Here is a 12,132-nt window from a genome sequence, read left to right on the forward strand (position 1 = left end):
GAATCACTGAGAGAAATGGGTAGGGAAACACCCTATTAGGCGGCTAGATATAGGCCTAATAGCCTATTGTACAGAATGGTCCTCTGGACGTCAGGGAGGGGTGTGGGATAAACGCGTCAGTGCAGCTGTGCCCGGTGCACCGTGCACGGGTGAAAGGAATGGGGGCAGGATCCACACAACCGGCTCGATACCGAGAAACGTCAGAGAGGCGATGACGTAACTGTGGATGACACTTTAGCTCACGCTCAGCTATGGGCGAGGAAGGAGGCGGAACAGCCCCCCCCCACCTCCTCTCTGCACAGTCCTGGAGCCTACTGCGGAAAGATGAGACGACGGACACCGCTCGTCGTGGCGGAGGCGCATAGGCCGTAGAGCGGCCCAGGACCCTGCGTGTGGCTACGGCTTCCAGAGGCGTGTGCTAGTGATGCGGAGCCAGTGGAGCAGGCAAAGTCGTGAGTGGATGCTGTGAAAATGACAACAAGAGCCTTCTCGTGAAAACAACAGCGCACCCGAAGAAAAGGACCTGGCCGCTTGGATTGAGAAAGCGGCGATTTGAGCGTCAAAGGTAGGCTTTTCTCGCAACCAGGCTTCAAACGTGCCGCACAGAGGAGCATTTAGGAGATGGAGAAGCCCATCTATCGCCGACTATCCTGGCCTCATTTGAGTGGTGTTCACGTGGAAATGGCTATAGCCTACTAAGCTTCAAAGACCGTTGTAGCTGCAAGTAATTCAGTTAAACATGTAGAACAGTAGGCCTACTAGGCTACTATTCAGACAGATAAGCAGGTAGGCTTCCCGAACAGGACTACGAAGAACAACATGGATCAGTAGTGACTTGATAGACTTTAGATTCGGCCTAGATGCCAAATGATTGTGTCATGATTTCTGAATTATTTTTGCATAATAAAAAAAATAATAATTTTCTTCCCGAAATATTACTGTCACCCAGTTCTGCATTGAAAGATGAGATGTGATAGCTTTCTGCCTATGTCAAGCCACTACTGTGTAATAAATAGTCATAGAAGGTTATCACACACATATAATTTCAATGACACACAAATGCAGGGGTGTCCAAACTATTTTTGTTGGCCCTGAGGCTTCTCGCTGAACTGGCCCAAATTATCCTTGGCAGTATGAGCATATATAAGTATTTCTGCCACAACAACCTCAATAACATCATATTGAATTGTGACCCTCCACTTCAAATGTTTCTATATGTGGCCCTTTCGACACCCTTGGGCAAATATTTTGTATAATAGATGGACTTTACTTGAGCCTAACGCAGCTGTTGTTTTTGTAGGTGCTCACTGCAGTGGTGACCTGTCTTCCGTGTGAACAGCTATACCCATCATCCATGAGGCCTAAAATGAGTCCTATACTCCAGCAGAACAATAACAACAACTACCCATGCCTGAGTGCTGCAGGGCCCGGGCCTCTGCCACACAAGTGCTCCCTCCCTCTGCCCTTCTCCAGTCGCCCAGAGCTGAGCCTGACAGGTCTGCCTCTCATCAGGGGGCTGCGAGCATGGGCCCTGTGCTCCAGGAGCCGTCACCAACCAGGGGGGCCCCTGGGACAGGCCCCTCTCAGCCACCCCCGGCCCGCAGATGTGCACCTGAGTGCAGAGTGGGGGTTCCCCTTGGGGCTTGATGCCAGGCAGGTTGGTATTGGAGCTCTGGTGGCCACCTTGCAGACCAGCGAGGGCAGCAGCAGGACACAGACACAGTGCCTATTCCTCCGCACAGACAGGGGCAGCTGTCTATACCCCACAGCCAAGACCACCCTCCACACAACCCCCCAGCACCCTGGGGGCATGCTCCGAGGCTGGCTACGGAGCAAGACAGGAGGGACTCCAACTCTGTCCCCACACACTGGACCCAACAGAGCAAGGGAGCGCTCAGGTAAGGTCTTTTTATGGCAAAAAGTGGCAACGTTCTATCCATGATCCAAATCAGGGGTGTTCATTACGTCGATCGCGATCTACCAGTCGATCGTGAAGGCATTTTGGGTAGATCACGTCCCGTCATCCATCCAGTCACATGACTAATATACAGGACAACAGTCAGATTACACCTGACCCTAGGTCACATCGTGGGCACTGCGCACGCATAAAAAAACACGAGTTAGTTTAACCCTATAGCGTCGGATCCTATCGTCGCAGATAGAGCGGGCTGTGGACTTTCCAGCAGCGTAACTCCGTGCCCAGTCGTGCTCTCATGTAAATTCAAACGGCGTCTCAAAGCGGAGACATGGGGCCATCTCAATATTTTACCATCATTACGGTAATCTGCCTCTGTTGTCCGTCGAAGGTGACGAATGAGAGCGCGGGGCTGCGGGGATTTTCCCAGTCATTTATTCGATGCGTAAAAGAAAAAATACGGATGGATGTGTAAAATAGAAGTAGTTGTGTGAAAAAATTCAGTAAATTCTGATACTTCGTTTAACATGATTTTTATGGCTATAAAAAAAAGACAAAAGACAAAAAAAAGAAAGAAACAAAAAAAAAGACAAAACCGTAATCAACATGATTAGCTGTTATCGCTTTCAAACGAAAAATGCAATTTTACTCCTGGCTGTCAGAAGCTACTGCCCGAACTATGCATCCCTCACTGATTCCATTCAGTGCAAGTCATCAGAGCAGTAATCATCATTCAAGTAATTATGAACATGTAAGAAGTTCAATTGTGTTGTCCAGTATTATCTCATGACGTTGTGCAAGGTACATCAAAATGTACTGTACATGTAAGAATTCATAATACATTTACAAATAAATATATGTTTAACATTTTTGTATTAGGTGGAAGATCTTTCAGACACAATCATTTGAAAAGTGCCTCACATACTGAAAAAGTCTGAGCACCCCTAATCCAAATGATCACCCACTTTTAGATAGAACATGGAGTGGGATTATAAAAACTCTTTTTTTCCAGGTCGAAGGTGGAGGAAGCCTGCCACCCATACAGCAAGTCGAGAGAGGGTGCACTTTAGGCAGCATCAACAGGAAGAGTCCAGAGAGAGGGCAGCCAGAGAGGAACCCAGAGAGGAAATCAGAGAAGAACCCAGAGAAGGGACCAGACATCAGAACAAGGATCAGTCCAGAGAGGAACCTAAAGAGGAGCACAGAAAGGAGCCACAAGAAGAGACCTTAGATCAGCTAGAAGTTCAGCTCAGAGAGGAGACCAGGCAGAAGACAAAAGAGGAGCACAGAGAGGAGAGCAAAAATCCACCCAGAGACCAGCCCAGAAAGGAACTGAAAGAGGAACAGCGAGAAGAACAAGGAGAAAAGACCACAGAGGAGTGTAGAAACCAGCCCAAAGTGGAGACCAGAGAGGAGACCAGATATCAGCCCACAGATGTGTCCACCAAAGAGGTGTTCCAAATGGACTCACAGCACCAGGAGCCTTTGTGTCACAAAATCACACCTGAAATGGGATTTAGAATGAAAGTGCTAATGGACGATCTTCAGAGCTGTTCATGTACAAGCAGAGAACATGTCTCAGCTGATGCACCACACATTTTATATGGAGCAGCGACATGGGACACAGACCTCATGTGTTGCCTCTGTGGCTCTTCCCTCCCTGGCTGTGTCCTCTCCTCTCCTCCAGCAGAGGGCGGCAACTGCACAGCAAATATCGAAGATGCTGATCCTCTTATGACCAGCCAAAGCGTCGCGCAGAAGAGTCCAGGGGAGCGCCAGATCAGCCACAGAGAGGACAGTACAAACTACAGCCCAGAGACCCAGAGGGTGCACCCCGGCCTGGAGTCACAAAGGGCGCACCCCAGCCTAAATTCAGAGAGGGAGCATGCTAGCCTAGACTCACACAGGGGGAACTTCAACCTGGAGTCAGAGAGGGAGCCCCCTAGTATGAAGAAATATCCTGGCCAGGACTCAGAGAGGGAGCACCCCGGCCTGGACTCACAGAAGGAGCTCCCTGGCCTGGACTCAGAGAGGGAGCCCCCTGGCCGGAACTCAGGGAGGGAGCACCTCAGCCTGGACTCAGAGAGGAAGCACCCCAGCCTGGATTCAGAGAGAGAGCACTCCAACCTGGACTCAGATAGAGAGCACTCAAGCCTGGACTCACAGAGGGAGCACCAAAACCTACTCTCAGAGTCACAGAGGGAGCACCCTGGCCTGGACTCAGAGAGGGAGCACCCCAGCCTGGACTCAGAGAGGGAGCACCCCAGCCTGAACTCACAGAGGGTGTATCCCAGTCTGGACTCTCAGACAGAGGACTCCAGCCTGAACTCACAGAGGGAGCACCAAAGTCTACACCCAGAGTCACAGAGGGAGCACCCTGGCCTGGACTCAGAGAGGGAGCATTCCAGCCTGAACTCACAGAGGGTGCACCCCAGTCTGGACTCACAGACAGAGAGCTCCAGCCTAGACTCAGAGTTACACACGGAGCACCCCGACCTTGACTTACAGTGGGAGCCCTCTGGCCTGGACTCACAGAGGCAGCACCCCAGCCTGGACTCACAGAGAGAGCATCCACTGGAGGACCAAGAGTTTGGAGGATTCATGCAGGCCCCGTCAGTCTTAAGCCATGGTGAGTCTAAGGTGTTTACAAAGACATATTTGCCTGGCAAATCCAGAATGAAAACTTTTCGTATTTTTTATGCACACTGATATCAGATAAACTCTGTTGTGTCTCAAGCCCGGCAAAACGTGTTCGTCCAATCTGATTATTTTTTTTACGGTGACTCAGTAAAACAAAGAAGCTCATTAGTTATCTATCATTTACAATATAATCTAATTTCTCTCACCTCAGATTAACTCAGAGTTTAGTGCTTCATTCATTATTCTGCAGATACTTGTGATGTTTTTCAGCCCCCTGTGAAAATGTTTTTCCTTTAGTTTTGACTTGATTGGCTAATCCACCTGTCAATCACGCCCATTGGAAAATAGGGATATTCACCGGTGACCAGAGTCACATCTTTGTATTGCTGAAGTGTGTATTCTGGATCCCAGGCAAAAGTCACATGGTTTTTAGGTACACTTCTTTATTAACATGAAAGTTCAGAGCCCTGTCCCTGCAGCTTATTGCACTGAGCAGGTGCTGGAATTGAGCTAGTTTGCAAACAGCATTTTTCTAAACCAGGGGTCGGGAACCTATGGCTCGCGAGCCAGACATGGCTCTTTTGATGACTGCATCTGGCTCTCAGATAAATCTTAGCTGACATTTGTTAACACAATAAGTAATGAATAAATTATACATAAATACAGAAGTAATCAAATCAAGTAATTCTCAAAAATAAACAATACTACGGTAGGAAAACCATTTGGCTCCGTCTTTATGCGCTGCCTCAACTAACATGCGCGTGCTGTTTTCCCTCGTGCGCGCTATTGCTCTTAAAGTGACGGGAACATATTTACGTAAAACTTCAACAATGACAATCCTAAGATATTTTCCAAAATCAACATAAATGCAATAAAACAAGTGTAGCTTATACATATAAATCAAATATTAACATAAAACATCATTTATTAACATTCAAATATTAACACTCTGAATTTGCATGCATTACCAAACGTAAACCAAAACTTGGCTCTCACAGATGTTATTTAAAAAATATTAACAATACATTCAGAGACTTCTTATACTCTAAAATTGTTGCTCTTGTTTAAAAATTCACACATTTAGTTGTATTCAGAGTTAAAAAAATATTGCATGGCTCTCACGGAAATACATTTTAAAATATGTGACTTTTTTTGGCTCTCTCAGCTAAAAAGGTTCCCGACCCCTGTTCTAAACCAAGAAAAAATATTTCCTCTGAGATTTCAAGGGTATGAATCAATATGATTATGACAAAATGTGGCATTGTAGTGTTTGATTATAGTTTTCAACAGTTTTGTTGGGTAAACTATACCACGTAAAGCACACCTATTCTGCAAAATCAACTTTTCAGAGCTTTTAACCATTTAAAGTTATGTCCTGTCACTATTTATTCAACCAAAGTTGTATTTGGAGTGAATTATACACATTTGAAAATCGCTTATTTTCAAGATGCCATATTGCCGGTCAACTCGCGTTTTCAATGCCACTGGCATACACCCACTGCTCTGTCCTTACATCATTCTCCATTTTATTTTCTTAATAGGTGATATGCATAGGATTTAGTAGCATCGCGTAATCATTTTGGTACAAATGAAAAAAACATCTGCTGCTCACTAGCATAATGCACAGATGAGCTGCTCTGCTCTTTGTTGTGATGACATTCATGGAGACGTCAGCTCTCATTGGGCACTGCAGTTTTATCCATGCGTGTCAGAGATTATAATTATATAGGTCTATATATGAGTAAAAATATCATGATTACACAATTATTTACAATTCAATTCAATTCATTTATTTTTGTAACGCCCAAAATCACAACAACAGTTGTCTCGAAGGGCGTTCATGTTTTGGTTGATGGGGGAAACCGGAGTACCCGGAGGAAACCCATCCAGACACAGGGAGAAACATGCAAAACTCCACACAGAAAGGCAAAGACAATAATGGAGACCATAAACAAACAATAGTACTAAAAAAGTCACATTCACAGAACAGAAATGAACCTTTCCTCAATATCTTTAGAATGATCTTGAGCAGTATCAGAACATGTGTAAGACCACATAGACCAGTATACACCCAAGGACCACTATGGAACCTACCTGGGCAACTGAGAAATTACATAGATATCAGGCCACATATAAGAAAGTACTATGAATTAATGTTGAAAATCACATTCTATTGTCTAAAGAAAGACTGTTTTTTATTATCATTGAAACTTCAATATTGTAACAACTCTATTAATAGATCATCTTTCCCATAGTATGTGCACAACATCAACTGCCTGACAAAAAGTCACTATGTCTTCCGAGATTGACAGATGGAAATGAAATGACTTACTTTTGCTTCTAAAACTACCCGTCACGATTATCAATTAAACAAATCACATCCCTAAATTCTAGTCACAGTAACAAATTTGAAGTATGATATATTGCTGGAAAAAAATATAGATGATAAACAAAAATATTTCTCCCACAACACTATTCTATATGTACAGTATTGTTAATGAACATGAGCTGCAGTGAGTAAATGAAATACACATTTATTCAACGCTCTACAGCTCAAATCTTCAGAAAAGTACAAAAGATAACAAAACATTTCCCTCCAGTACAGAGAAACAATATTCACAAGAAATACTGACCCCCAAAAAGTATTGTTCCATTTTTCATATACTGAATGATAAGTTGATATAGTCTTTCTTGTAAAAGGCCTATTAAACTCAAGACAATGCTTTTTGATTTGTCACAACTGTTTTTTCTGTATTTGGTGGTGAAGTAGCTGCACTGTTTTGTACATGGCTGGAATGATGTCACATGTTTTGAGCTGGTCCTTGAGGAATAGTTTTTTCTGAGGCCCTGGTCTGTCTGATCTGCATTCCACTGTGCATGCACTGTAATCCTTTGGTGCCGGTTATGTGCAAAATAGGAACAATTAAAGGCACACAGTGTCACTTTTCTGAAGGAGACTGTCTTGATGAAAATGTTTTTGTGTTGCTTGCTGTTGTAGAATAAATTGAAGTAGCTGAGAGAAGAGAAGAGACATGAGGCTGGAGATCTAACACAGGAGAGGTTTATTTACCCAGCATACGGAGACATGAACCCTCAACACATTGTTATAATGTTGTCCAGTCCAGTCCAGTATGATATGCGTCTATTGTATGGAGTATCATACTTCTGATGATGTAGGGCATGATAACCTGGACTGAACTGGCAGTGTGTAACTGGCACAGTACAGATGTGTCCAATTTCTTACCTACCTTCATGGAGATAAGCAAGTGCTCACAGTAATTGAATAAATATATGGTTTATTACCATATGATGACTGAATTCTCGTATGAACTCCACAGATCCTACATACTTTTCTGTCTTTTCCCAGAATGTACCAGTCCCCCGTGGAGCGACAGTGGCCTGGGTGGGATGGACAACAGCTGGGACCAGGTGGACACAGGCTCTTGGGCAATGTTTCCACAGAACAGCAGAGAGCACAGAGAAGACAAGGAAGGGCAGTGGTGGCCCCTCAGCTCTGGGGAGGATAGGGGTCCAACACCAAGGGCCAGTTACAACCCAGTAATCTTCTTCAACCTCTCACTTTATCTATGTGTCTCCAGAATATCAAATGCCCAACATGAAAGTGTTGCAGTCCTTCTGAATGCTTCTTTTATGGTGCTGTGTGCAGGTGTGTGTCTTTACGGCTGCCTTTCCCTCACCTCCAGTCTGGTCCACCGCTGATCCCCGGAACTGCAGAGTGCCCACTCTCACACAGCTGCTCAGGGGTCGCGTGGGACCCGAAGAAGGCTCTCCAGAGCAGGGGTAAGTGCCTAACCAAACATACTGTATCAGGGGTATTCAGGTATACATTACAGAGAGCCATGGGTTTTGAAGACAGATTACAAAGCTACACCATTCAATCGCAATTTACTGTTGCCCTTAACGACCCTGCTGAATAGGGTAGTTTCAGCTGAAACTGGAGACAATAGCTATTTACAGTTTCAGTGTGGTTAGCCCCTCCCTTCAGATAGATTTAAAGGAAGTGGCCACCAGCATTCTGACCAGAACTGAAGAAGCGGCTTGCATGAGCAGCGAAACATCTTTACTCCTACAAGATCTGTCCAGTTGACAGATTTAACTTTGTTGTTTTGCGATGGATCAGACCTGGATGACTGAGGGTCTACACAGACTTCACCACAGCTTCTTCTCTGACCTGTTTGGTGTGCTCCTTTGACTTTATTTTGTGGTTTGCTTCCCAACACTCTCTTAGCAAACTTCTGTGGCCTTCACAGCACAGCTGCATTTATACTGAGACAAGATTACACACAGGTGGACTCTTTTTAGTCATTAGGTCAACATTCAATCTTTCCAAAATCATCAGGCAACTTCTAAAAGCAATTGGTTGCATTCAAGAAAAAGGGGTCTGAATACTTTTGCACGCTGCACTTTTAAGTTTTTTATTAAAAAAAAATTGGAAATCTTGTAAAATATTTCCTTCCACTTCACACTTGTGTGCCATTTTGTGTTGCTCATTCACATAAAATGTTAAGAAAATGTATTTGAATTTGTGGTTGTTACGTGACAATATGTGAAAAAGTTCCAAGGGGATGGATACTTTTGCAAGCCACTGTACAGATGAATGCACTTAATAATTAACAGCATGAAGAGCGATGTCAAAAAGGGTAGGAATGGTTTAGAATCCCATCTCAAACAATAACTCACTTTATTTTTGACTCTCCCCCTCTTAGTTGCATAGTTATGCACAGTAGTAGTTTTAAGTGTTGGCACAGTGGGTGACAATGCCTGAGAGGGAGCAGGAGATTGAGGTAGTCAGATGCGTCAGATGCAACATCACTCACCATCGATATGCCCCTTATATTGAGCTCACTAGACTATGCCAGAGTTCACTTCATACTCTTATGTCCCCGTCCCAGCCAGTTGCCACCAGGCCCCAAGGCCACGATGGATACAGGAGAGCAAGCCACTGTCCGATGGCACTATCCGGTGCCACTGTCCGGCGCCGCTGTCCAAAGTGACACCAATGATTTTCTCACAGTAGAGTCGGGTGAGCTACGCTTCAGTGTTGTCTGGACCTTTGTCTTCAGCCGATTGTGAGGCTGCAGCTCACAGACAAGGGGCGCTGGAGCTGAGAGCAGGAGCGGAGCGCAGAGAGGCAGCGGAGGGTTGATTGGTAAAACCAAGCTATATAAAAAGTGTAGCCTCATTATAGTTCATGTATCAGAGAGACATTTACTGTATGTTTGTAAATGAGACCCCATCAGCCCTCTGTGTCGTACTGGCCTGTGCCCCAGTATAGCTGAAGGCCCATGAATGCGTTCAAGTGTTTATTCTGTGATGAGGATAGGGTGATTTTCTCATTCCAAACTAAATAAGAATGTACATTATTATATTACATTAATCATGGGGTGACAATTTCTTGGTGGGCCTGATAGTTCCAGCCACATGAGTGTCACTGCTGTATTCTGTTTCAGGCTGTTGGATGCATTTCATGATCTCAACAAAATGATTGTCCAGGGATACAAGCAGGCCAGTGGAGTGTCCCAGCAGCTGCTACAGAAGAGCCTGAGCCTGCTCCCCCCAAACACGGTGAGTCTCTCACACACACACACACACATACACACACCTTAAAGCAGATCTGTACTACAAAATTCATTTGTCAGTGCTTTTAACCATGTTATAGCTGTTTCCCCTCACCATTTATGCACCCAAACTAGTACTTATGGTGATTCATGCATACTTCAGCAATCTTTAATCACTTTAATCCAATTTCATGTTCTTAATAGATGATACACATACAATTCAGCAGCATCACATAGCTATTTTGGTACAAATAAAAAAAATATATATATATGCTACTCACCAGCATGATATGCAGCTATCCGTTTGAGGTGCCGACAACATCACATCTCTTTGTTGTGATAACATTTAAGGTGAAGTCAGCTCCCACTGGGCACGGCAGTTTTCTAACGCGGAAGTTAGCGCACTTGTTTCTTTTATTAAGTTGCTTTAGATAAATGTGGTGATTTAAAATGCCCAAATTATAACATAGTGATCCGTACGTGTCATAAATTATAACGAATAGCAGACACAAGCACAGTAGGTCTTCTTTAACCTAAATCATAATCTTAATTTATTTTAACCCATACCTTACCTTTAATCATGTTGTTGAGCTAATAATAAAGGATTTACATCATGGGGACCTGATTTTTAACCTCATAAGGGAGGCAGGTACCATGATTTGAGCGCGTGTACAGATTTTATTCTAGCCCCCTTCCTATAATGTAATGCTCAAAGTATCTGACCTGTTCGACGTCTTCTGTGCAGGGAGTTGGAGTTGTTCCGGGTAATCGGCGCATCTCCCCTGGTCATGTCTCCTCCAAGCCACGCCTCCTTTAAGCTACACCTCCTCCAAGCCACGCCTCCTCCTCACCTAGCCCTGCTCTTTTATGGAACCACAACCACCCAGCAGGGGGCAGGGCTGAAGCTTGGACCAGCCTGAACACAAAGACACCGAGAGAGTGGTGTTCAACAATTGTTGCAATTGCTTTTGTCAGGAGGACATTGCACAAATAATGTTATGTAAATTCACTTATATGTTCCTCACAGCTGGTACAGTATGTTCATTTGACCAACGATCTCATTTGAATGGAGAAATCACTTCTACTGATCACGTTGCTCACGTGTCAATGGGAAAGACACCACATCTCCTCAGTTTACATTCATTGCTGTTTGAGAGAATGTTTTCCCAATGAAAGAACTTTGAGACCATTGCAAAAAAATAAATAAAAAATAAGTTTGAATGAAATTACGTCACCTGTGGTTTCAAATTAAAGCAGACCTATTCTGCAAAATAGGTCTTTTCAAAGTTTTTAACCAGGTTATAGTTGCTTCCTTCTCATTTACCCCCTCAAAGTTGTATTTGGAGTGATTTTTGTATGTTTAAGCAATCTTTAATCTCTAGACCCTATTTTGCTGATCAACTCTGTGACGTACTTACTTCGTTTTCCAATTAAATTTTTTAAATTAGTGATAGATGTAGGATTCAGCAGCGTTGTGTAGCCATTTTGGTACAAATAAAAAAATCCACCGCTCACTAGGCTGCTCAATAGGAGGTGATGGTAGAGGTGCAGACAGCTACATGGCTCTTTGTTGTGATGACGTTTACGGAGATGTCAGCTCCTATTGGGTACCACAGATTGCTAACTGTGAACTTGTTTCTATTCTTTTATATAAGTCCTTTTAGATAAATACTGTGATTTAAAATGTGCAGATTATAACATAATGATCCACGGGTGTCATAGATTATAACTATAGAGCTGACACAAGCACAATGCCTTCTTTAAAGTATCCAATTTTGATGTCTGGCCTGGTGTACTGCCGTATACGCAAGCCCTGAGAGGCAATTTTTTTTCCATTTAAAAAAATATTAAGCGAAAATGTAGTTCTTTTTTTCTCGCCTTTCAGGGATTTAGTAGAGGAGCAAAACAAGGCGTTGGCTAAAAGGCAAACTAATTTGACATTTTGGAGTGTGCTGAGTAAACTTTTGCACCAAACAAGTTGAACACGGTGACATTATT

At 43.8% G+C, this 12,132-nt stretch overlaps 1 protein-coding gene across 1 annotated transcript; it reads left to right on the forward strand.

The window, feature by feature from the left end:
* The first annotated feature begins 211 nt into the window (after positions 1–211).
* Positions 212–11,292, forward strand: si:ch211-14c7.2 (trichohyalin). The gene is made up of 7 exons (XM_055226206.1): positions 212–565; positions 1,301–1,898; positions 2,928–4,544; positions 7,923–8,113; positions 8,223–8,356; positions 10,027–10,141; positions 10,880–11,292. The coding sequence occupies exons 2-7, from the start codon at positions 1,355–1,357 to the stop codon at positions 10,949–10,951; spliced, it is 2,673 nt and encodes an 890-aa protein (XP_055082181.1). The 5' UTR covers positions 212–565; positions 1,301–1,354; the 3' UTR covers positions 10,952–11,292.
* The last annotated feature ends 840 nt before the right edge of the window (positions 11,293–12,132 follow it).

The sequence above is a fragment of the Periophthalmus magnuspinnatus genome, chromosome 13 (genome assembly GCF_009829125.3).
Source record: "Periophthalmus magnuspinnatus isolate fPerMag1 chromosome 13, fPerMag1.2.pri, whole genome shotgun sequence".
Taxonomy (NCBI): Eukaryota; Metazoa; Chordata; class Actinopteri; order Gobiiformes; family Gobiidae; genus Periophthalmus; species Periophthalmus magnuspinnatus.

Excerpts from the sequence above, each read along its gene's own strand:
- si:ch211-14c7.2 (XM_055226206.1), top strand. The coding sequence starts at position 1,355 with ATGAGGCCTAAAATGAGTCCTATACTCCAGCAGAACAATAACAACAAC. Across the intron at positions 8,114-8,222 it reads CAAGGGCCAGTTACAACCCA|GTGTGTGTCTTTACGGCTGC; the intron begins GTAATCTTCTTC and ends TGCTGTGTGCAG. Across the intron at positions 10,142-10,879 it reads GCCTGCTCCCCCCAAACACG|GGAGTTGGAGTTGTTCCGGG; the intron begins GTGAGTCTCTCA and ends TCTTCTGTGCAG.